Here is a 13,810-nt window from a genome sequence, read left to right on the forward strand (position 1 = left end):
TTTTTCATACCAATATTTATAGTAAGGTATACCGAAAAACCACCCCTAATTGTAACAGAGATTACCGGCTTCAATTTTTGACCAAAACAAATAAAAACACATTAAAACAACACAAGGACAAAAAGAAATATTAGAAAACATGAATCAACTTACAAAATTTAGTTGGAGTGTTCAATTAGTAAAACCTGATAAAAACAAGTGTGATTTCCACAAAATTTGTTGTTAATAATCGTACACAAGTATCGAACTCAGAGACTTTTTCTCGAACGTCAGAATCTGAAGTACCTTAATAATCACACTGATTGCTTCATGTTGGAACATTCCAATATAAAATCATGCATCTCTTCATTGTAAAAACAGTCATGCCACTTAGCCACGTCCTAATCTTTATGCAACTGTGTTTTCGACTGTAGCTTCAGTTTCATCTACCGACTTTGTGGCACTTACCTCACCCAGAGTGAAACGGATAAACCGCCTGACCTTAATGTTCTCCCCGAGGGCAGCAACAGTCTGCTTTACCAAGTCCTTCACAAACAAACTATCATTTTTTATGAAGGGCTGCTCTAAAAGAGCAAGCTCCCCAAGCCTTTTTAGGACTCTTCCCTCAACAATCTTCTCTCTTATGTTCTCGGGCTTAGACTGAAGATCTTCCCTTTGCATCTCCAATTGCTTCTCGTTATTAACAATGCTTTCTGGGATATCTTCAATGGATACGTATTGTACTTGTGGAGAAGCCACAACTTGCATTGCGAGATCATCAACCAGTTCTTTGAAGTTCTGACTTCTACCCACAAAGTCGGTTTCACAATTTACTTCAATTAAAACACCAATGCGAGAATCATGAATATAAGACCCAATTCTTCCCTCAGCTGCAAGTCGGCTAGATTTTTTGTCTGCAGTTGAAAGACCCTTCTTTCTAAGGTACTCTACTGCCTTCTCGAGGTCTCCTCCAGTTTCGGCTAGAGCTTTCTTGCAATCCATCATTCCAGCTCCAGATTCTTCTCGCAGTTGTTTCACAAGTGCAGCTGAAACCACTGCTTTCGGGGGCCTGTATGTACAATTAGGCATATAAACCAATATACACCGTCAGAAAACATGTAATTTGAGGCATATAAACCAATATACACTGTTAGAAAACATGTAATTTTGACTATAAAACGACGAAAAACAGCATCATTTTCTGGGCGCAATTAACAAATACTCATGGATTTTACCAAGTGGTCAGAAATTAGCAGCTCGAATCATAGCTACATGATTAGCACACTTGATCATGTTTGGCAAATAGCATTCAAGCAGCAAACTCTGATATCATCCTTTTAACAGAACATTAATTCCTTTTGTTCGTCCCATAAATCACAAACCCTGTCCTTAGATACAGTATCAGTAAAGGAAACGAAAAGGAGAGAGGAGACCCATAGATTATATAACATTTTCCATTGAACTAAATATGTTTGAATTTTGCAGTCCATGAATATCGTTTTGATAGAAAAATAAAAAACCGATTTATACATAAGTCAAACTGGGTAAGGGAATGAACTTCTTGATGGTCCAATCAAGCATGTAATCAAGGAATAAGTAGTTTAATGGTATGTTGTAGGATCAACATGCAGATTAAGAAGCAAAGGGGGTAAACACGCACTCGTTATTACCCACAGCTGGCTAGTCATCATGGCCTCTATGAAGTTTCCATCTTATTTCATGCTCGATCATAACAAATAAATCGCACGAAGAATTTAGGAATAACATTTATATTTCACATCTGCTTACGTTTCAGTGGTTTCAATAGTTTCAGAAGCAGCAGCAGGCTCTTGCTTTATGGATGTGGTTGCAGGTTTTGCTGCAGTTTGAGCAGCAACCTCCGCAGCAAAATCTTGGCTTTTCTTTTCCAATCCTTCACCCAGGTTGTAGCGCACAAATCTCTTCACTTTTATATTCTCTCCAATCGTTGAAACGGTTTGCTTCACCCAATCCTTCACCACTACCTTATCATCTTTGATAAAAGGTTGCTCCAGTAAGGCCATATCCTCCAGTCTCTTCTTTATCCTCCCATCAACAATCTTGGATCTAATCTGCTCCGGCTTTGATAACAGATCTTCCCTCTGCATTTCTAATTCTCTCTCATTATGAACAATCTCTTTTGGAACATCTTCAGTGTTGAGATATTGTACTTGAGGGCATGCAGCCACTTGCATGGCCAAGTCCTCAACCAATTCCTTGAAAATGTCACCTCGAGCAACAAAATCTGTCTCACAGTTTACCTCTATCAGGACACCAATCCTGCTATCATGGATATATGAACCAATTCTTCCTTCTGCTGTGGCCCTACTAGCTTTCTTATCTGCACTTGCTAAACCTTTCTTCCGCAAGTATTCCTGAGCTCTAACCATGTCTCCTCCAGTTTCTGCTAGAGCTTTCTTACATTCCATCATTCCAGCTCCTGTTTCCTCACGTAATTGCTTGACTAGAGCTGGGGATATAGCAGCTGCAACAAGGCATAAATAGATCTTAGTAGGAGTGGAGGGAGAAACCGAAGCAATAAGAAACTACTGAATGCCGAGTGCTAAATAACATCTCCAGTTGGTAAGCAACGCAATGTGACAACTCCTGACAAAACATCAAACTACAAATCTCCTCTAGTTCTACTCGGAAACTCATGAATTAATTAAGTAGGCTTAGCACGCACACCAGATACACATTTTCATTATTTTATCATGTTGCATCATGCTCGAGACCTGAAGTCAATGAGTTTCTTATTTGCTGCTGTGTGTAATGCCAATGCAGATTAATAGAAGCACTTGACTACACGTGAATGAACAACCACTAACGACTAAGGTTTATAGATATCGGTCACTCCCAATGCGAGAGAGATCATACATCAAATCACATACCCCATCCTAAAATGAATAAAAAAAAGTCTTTGCGAATGAATTAAAAAGGAAGCAATGACCTTTCGTTGTTCCATTTTCAGAAGCGTCAGTTGGGCCACTAGAAATAGAGACATTTTCAATTTGCTGACGGCCAGCTTCCGCATCTTCCTCTTTGCCAGCAGAAGTATGTGATTGCACTTCAGTCGCGGTTATATCATCTCCCAGTTTTTCAGTAACTTCTGTAGTAACCTGACTTTCTGCATACAAAACATGACAATTAGAACATTTATTAGAGCGCAAACTTCTAGCTAACATGAAAATTTCAAAATGAACTTCACCCAGATAACATGAACCACATCATGCTAATTATTCATCGAGATCATCATAAATGCCTTCATACTGCAAGATAACATGAACAAGGTGATGTTGAATTTTTTTCTCCAGGAAGGATTTATCTGTGTACTCTTAGGAAAATAAACTCAGCTGATTGTATAGAATACATTTAACAAGCATAGATTCAACTGAGCATTCTCCAAATACAAATCAACTGGAATTCAAACATAGTTTAATTGCAGACCTGTAGATGTGAAATTTTCCTCGGGGCTAGGTTCACCATTCTCTTCTTCCTCTTGTGCGGTCAAAGGTGCAGTGTGTTCTGGTTTCTCACCAGAATCTTCATTTATTGCTGTCACATCATCCGTGTCCTTCTCCACACCCGTATTCTCGGATAACAAGGTCTGTGCAGTTATTTCACTAGATGATTCTGATTCTTCTTGTGTGGCTGAAGGAACTGAAGTGTCTGGATCTGGACTTTGCCCTTCACCTTTCACAATGGTATCATCAGCTTCTTTGACTGCAGATTCTTGAACAATCTCTGACGACAATATGTCATAAGGACTTTGTCCTTCACCTTTCACAATGGTATCATCAGCTTCTTCGTCTGCAGATTCTTGAACAATCTCTGACGACAACGTGCCATCAGCAATGTTTCCAGATATCTCCACTTCTTCATTACTTTCTTTTGTTTCTATTGGTGTCGGTTCCTCAGTTATCTGATCTTCAGGAGACAGGCTTCCATCATCGCTTGGTGCAACAGAGCTAGCCTCAAATTCTTTGAAGGTTTCAGTTTTTATTTCAGCACTTGTAGAAGTATCAGGGACTGTTTCTAGCTCCTCTTCCTTGTCCAAAGTATCTGTGGAATCCTGCTTAGCACTGACAACTGGTCCATCCTCAATTTTCATTTCATCCAAAAATTCAGAGATGGCTTTGTTACTACGGAAAGCTAACACAAAAGGGTTAGTTGCTGTATGTACTACACCACCCTTGCTGAGCTTGGTATCCAACTCCGCGGCATCTTCTTCCTTTTTCATTGTCAATGTTACCTGTCCTCTACTGATGCGCAATACTCGAACATTAACTTCTTGACCAATTTCCAACGAAGAACCACCACCCATTAGGCTTCCAAACCCTTCATCCGGTTCCTCTGATGTAGGCAGGAACCCTTCCTCCCCTTCAGGAAGAGAAATGAAAGCCCCAGATCTAGTTAGATTTTTTACAGTCCCTGCAAGATCTTGTCCCTTCACAAACTTTGACTTTTTCTTCGCATCATCTTTCCTATCATTAGATTTTTGACCGGTCTTTTTAGTAGGTCTAGAATTATCTTTCTGTTGCTTCCCATCATCATTTTCGCGCATGGACAAAGATATTCGCCCCGTCTCCATGTTTGATTCAACTAGTCTTACTGTCACCTCCTGACCAACGGTAACTACACTAGCTACATCCTTCACATAGCTATCACTCAGATTTGAAACATGTACAAGCCCATCTGTATAAGCTCCAAAATCGACAAAAGCACCAAACGGCTGGATAGACCTAACTTTTCCAGTAAAAGTTGCTCCAGGAATAAGTTGTTCATTCTTCACAGGAGGCACCTCACTCTTTCTAACAGGTCTTGCACGCTTGGATTGAGCAGGAAGGACATTTGATTTGGCAGAAGATTCTCCACTTACTTCTGCTGCATCACTATCAGCAGTAGATAACTCTGCCTCCTCAACCGCAACATCAGTCCCAGTAGCGCATGCAATACATGTTCTAATCTTGATTGGAGATCTAAACCCAATTCGAAACTGGGGAAATAATCTCAAAGATGTTGATAAAGGCAAAATGTAGTTTTGAGCCGGTAATAATTGTCTGCTATTGTTTCTAGGGATGTTGCATCTGGGTATAAAGTTGTTCCTCTTGGTTATAAAGGTATTCCCGGTTGTAAGGGAAATATTGATGGAATTTGGAAGTACCGGAGCCATTTGAGTTGAAGTGGATAGGGAACCAATGACCAACTACAACTCATTCACCAACTTCTTCATCACCTGGAAGATTAACACAAGCGCCAGGATTTATGGAAGGTTTCAAAAAATATTTTGGCAAAGAACTAAGATTCAAGGAGATTAGGAACATTTAAGGATCACACTAGCACTTTGATGATAAAATTACGCTACCACTTAGTAAAATTGAGAAAAAGGCATAATTAGGCACAATGGAGCAGAGAAACTAACTACATACATCACAATTCATCTAAAAATGGTGGCAAGAAACCATACAAATATTGAGCTGAAGTCCGGTCATAATCGGCAGAAGTTCAATTCATTTATTTTCTTGATTTTAACTAAAAAAAATGTAAATTGGTTCGCATATTGAGATGAAGTCAGCTTCACTGAGCCCACAAGAAACAGAACGTGAAATCACCTGGCAGATTAGCAGAAGCGGAGGAGGGATGCTGATGGTGGTGGTGGAGCGGGTGGTGGTCGAGAGTGTTTGAAGGGATAGGATTGCTATTTGTGAATCAATATTATATCCTCTACTTATTTTTGTTTTTCAACAAGAGCTTTAAAATATCAAATACCCAAAAACCATTATTTTATTCTTAAAATAAATTTAATGTCATTCTCCAATTTTATACAAAATATTTAGTCAGTTTTTTCACAAAATACATTGGGATCGTAAAACTTTGATTTACCCAAAAAAAATTTGTTAAAGCTTGAGACAAAATACAAAATATACTAAAATTAAAGATCAAAAGATTATTCTTTTATTTTATATTGAATGTAATTTATGTCTATTTTGATTTTTTCATTTTGATAACTTTAAACACAAATATATTAAATTATAAATTTTATAAATGATATCTTTTAAATTGTGGGATCCGATTGAGGAGTTTCTTGTTTATCCCTTGTTCGATGCTACATTGCCTATAGATATTTTTGCATGAAGAATTTATGCCCCTTTCAAAAATATCGCAGGTAATATATAACATAACGTACAATAAACTATATTGTTAGGGTGTACTTGCTGGCACTTGGGCTGCTGTACGATTTAAAAAGATTTGAGTTGCATCATTATCATCAGCTATAGTTTTTGATCAAGCGACAAACGCTCGGTTCTATGGATCATTTAACTCATAGTAGTGGAACCTTGCACAATCCTTGATCTGTACAAAAATTAACAAAATTATTAATATAATAGTAGGATTTCGTAACGTCACGGTTTTGCTGTGCCAACATTTCAATTTCCATGATTTTCTCCCTATTCATAGTCCTGTAATACTGAATCTAAAATTTACAAAAAAATTGAAAGAAAATAAAGGTTAAATTTTCAGGGACGTAGTGGAGGAATACATGTGCTTATATATTTATAAAGTCAAATGGTAATATATCATTGTAGTGTTCCAATATGATGATATGTAACAATGTAGCATATGTCATAAAATATCGTGTTAAATATAATGCACTGAATGTTCAGGACTTTGAAGTGAATATTATGGAATAAAGACATGGGCTCACTATAACATTTAATTTGGCATTTTTTTTTCCCACGTTCTCAAATGAGATTCGTGCAATCAATCATTTTATTAGCCAAAGTGAATTCACATTTTCGGACCAAGTCACATTGTTCATATGAATCATATAATCCAGGTTTATAACTGAGTTGCTCATTGGACTCACTTTCATGCCCAAATCCGTGTTGTCCATTGGAATGAAAATCTTATTTGTGTTTGAGGTGCGACATTGGATTAATTCAATCTCATCTTATGTTTGGTTTCATTAATTATATATCCTACATCAATCAAATTATTAATTATTTATCTCATCAATCATATCATTAATAGAAAATTACAATATTAGCCCACATATCTTCGTTTATTTATATTTATTAATCATTAAAAAGGTTAAAAATAGAATATATCAGTTTTTTCTTAAATTTAATCATTCAAGCCAAATATATTATTATTTATCAATTACTATTCAGCATCCAACTCAAACATATTAATAATCATCCAATTTTTATGATATTCAATCCTATCTATCAAATCAAATAGACCCAATTGATAGTTGTCCATGGCTCTAATCATCCAGTCATACATTCATATACATTAGTCAATCAATAATCGATTAGGAACCAATAACGTTCCAGGAACTCAAATATGCAGAAAAAAAATGATATGACTAATTAAAAACTGAAATACATAATATGATGCAATATATATATATATATATATATATATATATATATATATATATATATATATATATATATATATAAACGGAAACCTCAAGAAAGCAACCCTCCCCACCTCAATAGCTTAATATTACTTCTCAGTTGTCAATTTGAAGCAAATACAAATTACCATAAATATAATTTAAATCATTTTACAATACAAGGGTTAGGGTTGGTTGTAGTATTTAAAACCTTTAAAAAATATCTTCGGACTAAACTCGTATCGGTTGGTTTTAATTAAAGCTTTTAAAATTCATAATAATTAAAATATGAGTCCCAAAACAACCAAACATTCCACAATTGATTAAATTTTTTTGTAGAAACACTCAGTCATAGGAATGAACAAGAAACACGACTCCGTTTTGTGGCAGCCCAATGTAATCTCTCTGATTAATCAACAATTACTCGGTAGATTTCAACCTATTATATGAGTAATACTTCAATGATAGATTTAATGTCTCATGATTTTCCACGTCAATAATATATAATTAATTACGCCTATGTGTAAAAATACGAACCGTTGGATGCATGGTTTGAGTATTACCCATATGCTAGGATCACATATGCAGTTAATTTAAAATTCTATTTCATTTTAGTTAACCTTAATTAATTTGGGCCAATTTAGGTGTGGAAAATTTATCTCTTCCTATATATAAAGAATCTGTCTCTTAGAAATTTTTTTTTTTTTTACCAAAATTGCTCTTATGTGATATAGATATTACACTTTTGTTTTATTTTTATTTTATATTTCGATATTTCAAATTACAGTGTAGTCCCTCGATAATATTTACAACTATGATATTACTCTTTATTTGAATATAAATCAAATTAATTACAAAAATATTATACAAGCACGCAACGCGTGCATCAATATACTAGTTGTTGCGTGCATCAATACACTAGTTTTAATTAAAATTCATCTAACAGAGCACACACATGCAAAACTAAAATAATATTCTGGATACATCCCCTGTATAATATCAACATATAAGGTCAGTTTTTTATACTAACAATACTTAAAAGCTTATTGTCATGAGCTAACATCTTTAATGAATCCGAACCAGATCAAAGTCAAGGTGTATCTCAGCTCAAAGAACAGTACTGTTCGATTCAATGCTCCATAGAAGCAATTCAAGATCTTTATTAGATCGGAGTACTTAGAGTGATCATTGGATAAGAGTTCAAGATTTACCAGATTGGATCACTCGTGTTTATCAGACTCATTTTATTTTATTTATTTATTTATTTTTGAAATCAAAATGGAGGACCTCATCATATCAGAGCAAAATACCAAGTGCTTTAATAAGAGACATTAATGCAGTGTTTGCAAACTCTAAAAATAAGTGATTATAGTTTTTTTTATTAACAAATTTGTTAAAAAAAAATTCATTATCACTTATTTTTAGAAGTTACAAACACTATATAAGATGTCTTTCGCAGAACTTATAAGCTTTTGAAAACAGCTTATATAATCTGCTTCACAACTTATAACTTATTTAATTTTTTTTGGCAAAAGTTTTATCAAACAACTTATAAATTGTTTTTCACCCCTAATTATTTAGAAAATATCTTATTTTGATATTTTACTTCTTCATATTATCATTATATATTTTATTAAATTCCCACCATGCCCTCTACTCGTGTTTTGTACATAATTTATCAATTTTTTTCTAAATTAAAATTAAAAATAGTTTTATTTTTGAAATATATATTTAACATTTATGATAATTTAAAACTATTTTTGTATATCTACATATAAGAAAGCATCAATAATTGGAGAGCAGACAGTTTCTCTACGGTTCCCAGTCATTCCAAAGCCACGCGTCTATGTCTTGTCGCCTCTACCGCTTCAAAAAAAACCTGGCTAGCACTTATTGGTTGAGCATTCGGTTGACAACCGGCTGTAGGTAATGTAGTTTCTCTACGGTTCCCGGTCATTCTATAGCCACGCGTCTGTGTCTTGTCGCCTCTACCGCTTCAAAAAAAACCTGTCTACCACTTATTGGTTGAGCATTCGACTGACAACCGGCTATAGGTAATGTATTCTTTTCCTTATGCTTCACTGCCTCACTTTCATACTTCTATAACCTTCAAATCGCTTGGTTTTCTTCGTTTTCCTCTACTTTGCTCTTCCTCTTTTACTTCACTGCCTTGTTCATGCTTCTCTAACCTACGGACCTGTGGATCTGAGTTCTTGGTTTCCAAATCGGTTCGTTTTCTTTGTTTTCCTCTATTTTCCTCTTCCTTTTTTGCTTTCGAATTTATAGAAATTATCGTCTCCCAAAAGTTGTATGAAAAATCATATCAAAGTATAGACCAACCACCAAACTTTCAAATTCAAAAAATCTGTCAAATCCTGAGCTTCCCAGAAACGATAATATTGATTAACAATTTAGTTTACATTTTTTTAAATCACTAAAAAAAAATTAATATAGCTAAATTCCAACTTGCAGGTGAAATCTTTTTGGGTTAAAGGTACGCTAAAAATTTCAGAACCACATCATCATCTGTACTTTTTAGCATGCCTAGACTGCTCCAGAGCTTGTGGAGATGTGTACGGGTGTGAATTCACATGTTTCTATTGTAATAATAATAATGACTACCCAAGCCCCAAACCACTGTGAGTTTTTTTCATACCTAAAACAAATAAATCCATTACAGATATAATATCCAAATTTTTTATGACAAATCTTTATAAGCTTATAATGCTATTTAATGTACATATATAGGTTACGTTTCCAGGCAGATATATATGATGGAACAGGAATTTTGACTGTTTATGTAGAAAACAAAGAAGCAGAAATGTTATTAAGTACATCGGCTGAAAAAATAATTAAAGCATAACATGAGGTATATTAAATTTAAAAAGGTTTTATTTAGCACAGATTTCCATAACTTATAGATTTATATTCCCTTGTCTACAACAAGAAGAAGATTTCAACCCCCATGATATCAATAAAAAACTCAAAGATTTACGGTTTCCTTTTCAAGTTAAAACATCTAAGAATGAAACAAGAGGAAGAACATTTGTCCGAAATACAATCATAGCATGTACCTCACAATTTGAATCGTCATCAGCAACGCACAACACTGAAGAACCAGGTTCATCTTCACATCTTGAAAAAAGTTAGGTCACAGATATGCCTATGATTGAATCCCAAGAATACAAGAAAAACGCTAAAAGACAACGGATTTTATCCGTTGTCGTAGGGGATCTAAAACCGTTGTAACTGATGGTATTGTCAAAACTGTGCACCTACGACAACGGATAAAATCCGTTGTCGTTTTCCTCAAAGACAACGGATTTGTGTCTACGACAACGGATAAAATCCGTTGTCGTTGCCCACAAAGACAACGGATTTTATCCGTTGTCTTTGAGAAGAACGACAACGGATAAATCCGTTGTCGTAGGGGCGCAGTTTTGACAACACCATTAGTTACAACGGTTTTAGACCCCTACAACAACGGATTTTATTCGTTGTCGTTTTTTATATAAAAAACAAAAAAAAAATCATATAAATTCTAATATTATAAATGATCCAAAATTTAAAATTTCATAAATAAAATTTAATATACAATTTTTTTAGTATTACAAATCACTCGAAATTAAAATTCTAATTTAATACACAATGCAAATCGAAGTATCCGACGTCTTGCCTCATTACAACCTTCAAACCTCTTGTTCTCAATCTCTGGAACAACACAAATCCAAGAAAAAGACAAAAAACAATTTGTTAGCTTAGCCACATATGTATTGAAAATCTAGAAACAATGAAACTAATTAACGTCACTGTAAAGAAGAATTTTTTTTGACATATATTTAGCATCTCGCAATATCCCAGAATACAGTAGAGAATTAACTTGAATAAGTACTTAATCTGTACCAATTAACTAAATAACAAGGGGACACTAAAATATTGGTCTACCCCTTGGTAAAAACTTCAGATCCTAAAGACAAAATCTAAATCCACTATGCAAATCAAATAAAGGTTTTACCACCATGCAACTATGCAAGTTACCATCTTTCTCAACTCAACTTAATGTTTAAGAGTGATTAACCATTAAATAAGGGCAGAGGGGCCAGGCATAACATAAACATATACAACTTCCAGTATTCAACCACACATTGTAGAAGACACAAAGGTTTAAGAGATGAAATATTTAAAGTTAGCCTACCATTAAATCGGACAACGGAACCTTGACTTTTGTCAGCATGATTTCACAATTGTATGCCCTTCGTATCTCAATCTGGAAGAAAACATATGCTTTAGAAATTAGAATGATAAAAAAAACTACAGCTTTTCTAAAAAAAGAAAAGAAAAATTCTAGTAAATGCATCAACTATAGCTAGTAAAATAAATAATCAAATGAAATATAAACAAACCAGAAAAGAAGCCAAATGAATAAAAATCGAAATTAGCCACTTTACCAGATGGACTTTCTCAGATTTGAAACCTGAGGCACGTCCACTTGTGTTTCCATTGGCGCCTCCAAGATCTAAATTTGATACATCGGCTTAAAAAAGGCTCTCGAGTTTCGACATGTCTAATTCAGGAGCTCTAAGATGGATGATACAAGAGAAGATCAAGTCATGACAAATGCATATAATGCGTTCTCAAAACAATAAATCCTTAAATCACACATATCTCGTAATGCCACCCACAAAAAATCAGGTCCACTTTATTGTCCTTGTAACTTGAGTTTCCTCACTGTTGTTCTCATCTGCAACCAAAAGTAAAAGCAGCTAGCCATTCAATAAAATATATACATATTTCGTAAAATATTTGTTATAAAAAGAAGGCAAAATTTGGATACAGACCGCCTCAGACATGAAAGCTTGCTCGGGGTCATTGACAATGGGGGAAAGGGTTCCATCGTAGTCCAAACACATAACTATTTGCTTTCCCTTTGAGGCTTTTGTTATCTGCTCGAACATGTCCAAAGCCGATGGATGCTTCACCTGCAATTTTATTTATTAATTTATTATTATTATTATTATTATTATTATTATTATTATTATTATTATTATTATTATTATTATTATTAGTTTTGGACAGCCAAAATTAGTACATGTATTCCCAAATAAGCCAAGTACTCACACGTGTATGCATGACAACAAACAACCAAAAAATGTTCACATGTCATAGTTTCTGCCCATGCATATCCCATCCAAACTCACTGAGGCGGTGAATACTAACTTGGGTAGAATCAGGTCCACTTTATTGTCCTTGTAAGGCTCAAAAACTACAGATCCAAAAATTACAGTCAACATAGTGTTTGATTAGTCAATAAATCACATAGCAGTAAAATAAGAATAAGAAGCAATTGATTTATGAAACCTTACTTATGTCTAAGAACATGGAACTTATAGTATATAGACAAAAGGATGACATGCTAAAACACTGAGCTAACAATAAAACCTACCGTGGTACACACAGATTGCAGCAGAAAAGATCACATTGACAATAAAACAGCAAAATTAAAGATGCAGAGTTACTCCCACATGCTTAAAACTTGCAGAATAAGCATGAGCATTAAAAGACACTTCTACTCATAGTTCATTTAGATAAGCGTACATCAAGTACTGATTAAGAACCAAAGCAACTTCTCAACAAAATATCTACACGACTCAAAATCTGACAATTTAAAACATCACAAATGACTTCATCAAATACACAAGCACAAACATCAATGAACACTAGAAAATAAAAAATGAAGCTATGAACTAATTTTTATAAATAAACTTGGAACTCTTTTTTCATCAACCATCATTGCTTCTTCACATCCACCTATGAATCTGAAAAAAAAAAAAAGAATTTCTTATTTCTCTCTTCTATATATTCATAGGAAAAACCTAGCAAAAATACAAATAATAACAGTAAATATAATAAATACAGAACAAATATGCACATATTATAAGCAGGAAAATTGAAAAAAAATACTAAATATTTCAAAATTTTGATTGGTACAAGCAGGAAAATTGAATAATCTTGCCTATGACCAGGTGTAGCACGAACCTGTGAAAGAGAAGATAAATTCATGCATCCAACATGAGGATAATCAAATGCATCCTACAGAACTGCAAATTCAGGATATCACAAGGACATTATCGACCTAATTAAATAGGTTACATTAACAGGTTGATGAATTCATACCTCAACTTATTCTATTTAGTAGCATGATTGGTAAATCTAATTTGTGCACCGAATTCAAAGGAAGAAATTAACACATATATATTACATAATTTTTCATTCACGAAAATAAATAAACAAGATCATGTTTTCCTATTTGTTTACATGTCATCACCATACATATCTGAAAAAAAAATAACAAGGAGTAAAATCTGAGCTGTCACAAAAGCAACTCACAACAGCAACTCAATGCTATGATGC

At 34.3% G+C, this 13,810-nt stretch overlaps 1 protein-coding gene across 2 annotated transcripts; it reads right to left on the reverse strand.

Moving 5' to 3' along the window:
• Positions 1-128: 128 nt before the first annotated feature.
• Positions 129-5,733, reverse strand: LOC140863275 (polyprotein of EF-Ts, chloroplastic). 2 transcript variants are annotated; one of them, XM_073266586.1, is made up of 6 exons: positions 5,610-5,733; positions 3,778-5,233; positions 3,445-3,690; positions 2,948-3,124; positions 1,768-2,482; positions 129-1,048 (listed from the first exon to the last, which is right to left on the reverse strand). In XM_073266586.1, exons 2-6 carry the CDS (start codon positions 5,168-5,170, stop codon positions 388-390), a joined length of 3,192 nt encoding a protein of 1,063 aa, XP_073122687.1. In that variant the 5' UTR covers positions 5,171-5,233; positions 5,610-5,733; the 3' UTR covers positions 129-387. The 2 variants fall into 2 exon arrangements, with proteins under 2 accessions (XP_073122687.1, XP_073122686.1); XM_073266585.1 differs by having other exon boundaries at positions 3,445-5,233.
• Between the last annotated feature and the right edge of the window lie 8,077 nt (positions 5,734-13,810).

This window comes from Henckelia pumila, chromosome 4, assembly GCF_033568475.1.
Source record: "Henckelia pumila isolate YLH828 chromosome 4, ASM3356847v2, whole genome shotgun sequence".
NCBI lineage: Eukaryota > Viridiplantae > Streptophyta > Magnoliopsida > Lamiales > Gesneriaceae > Henckelia > Henckelia pumila.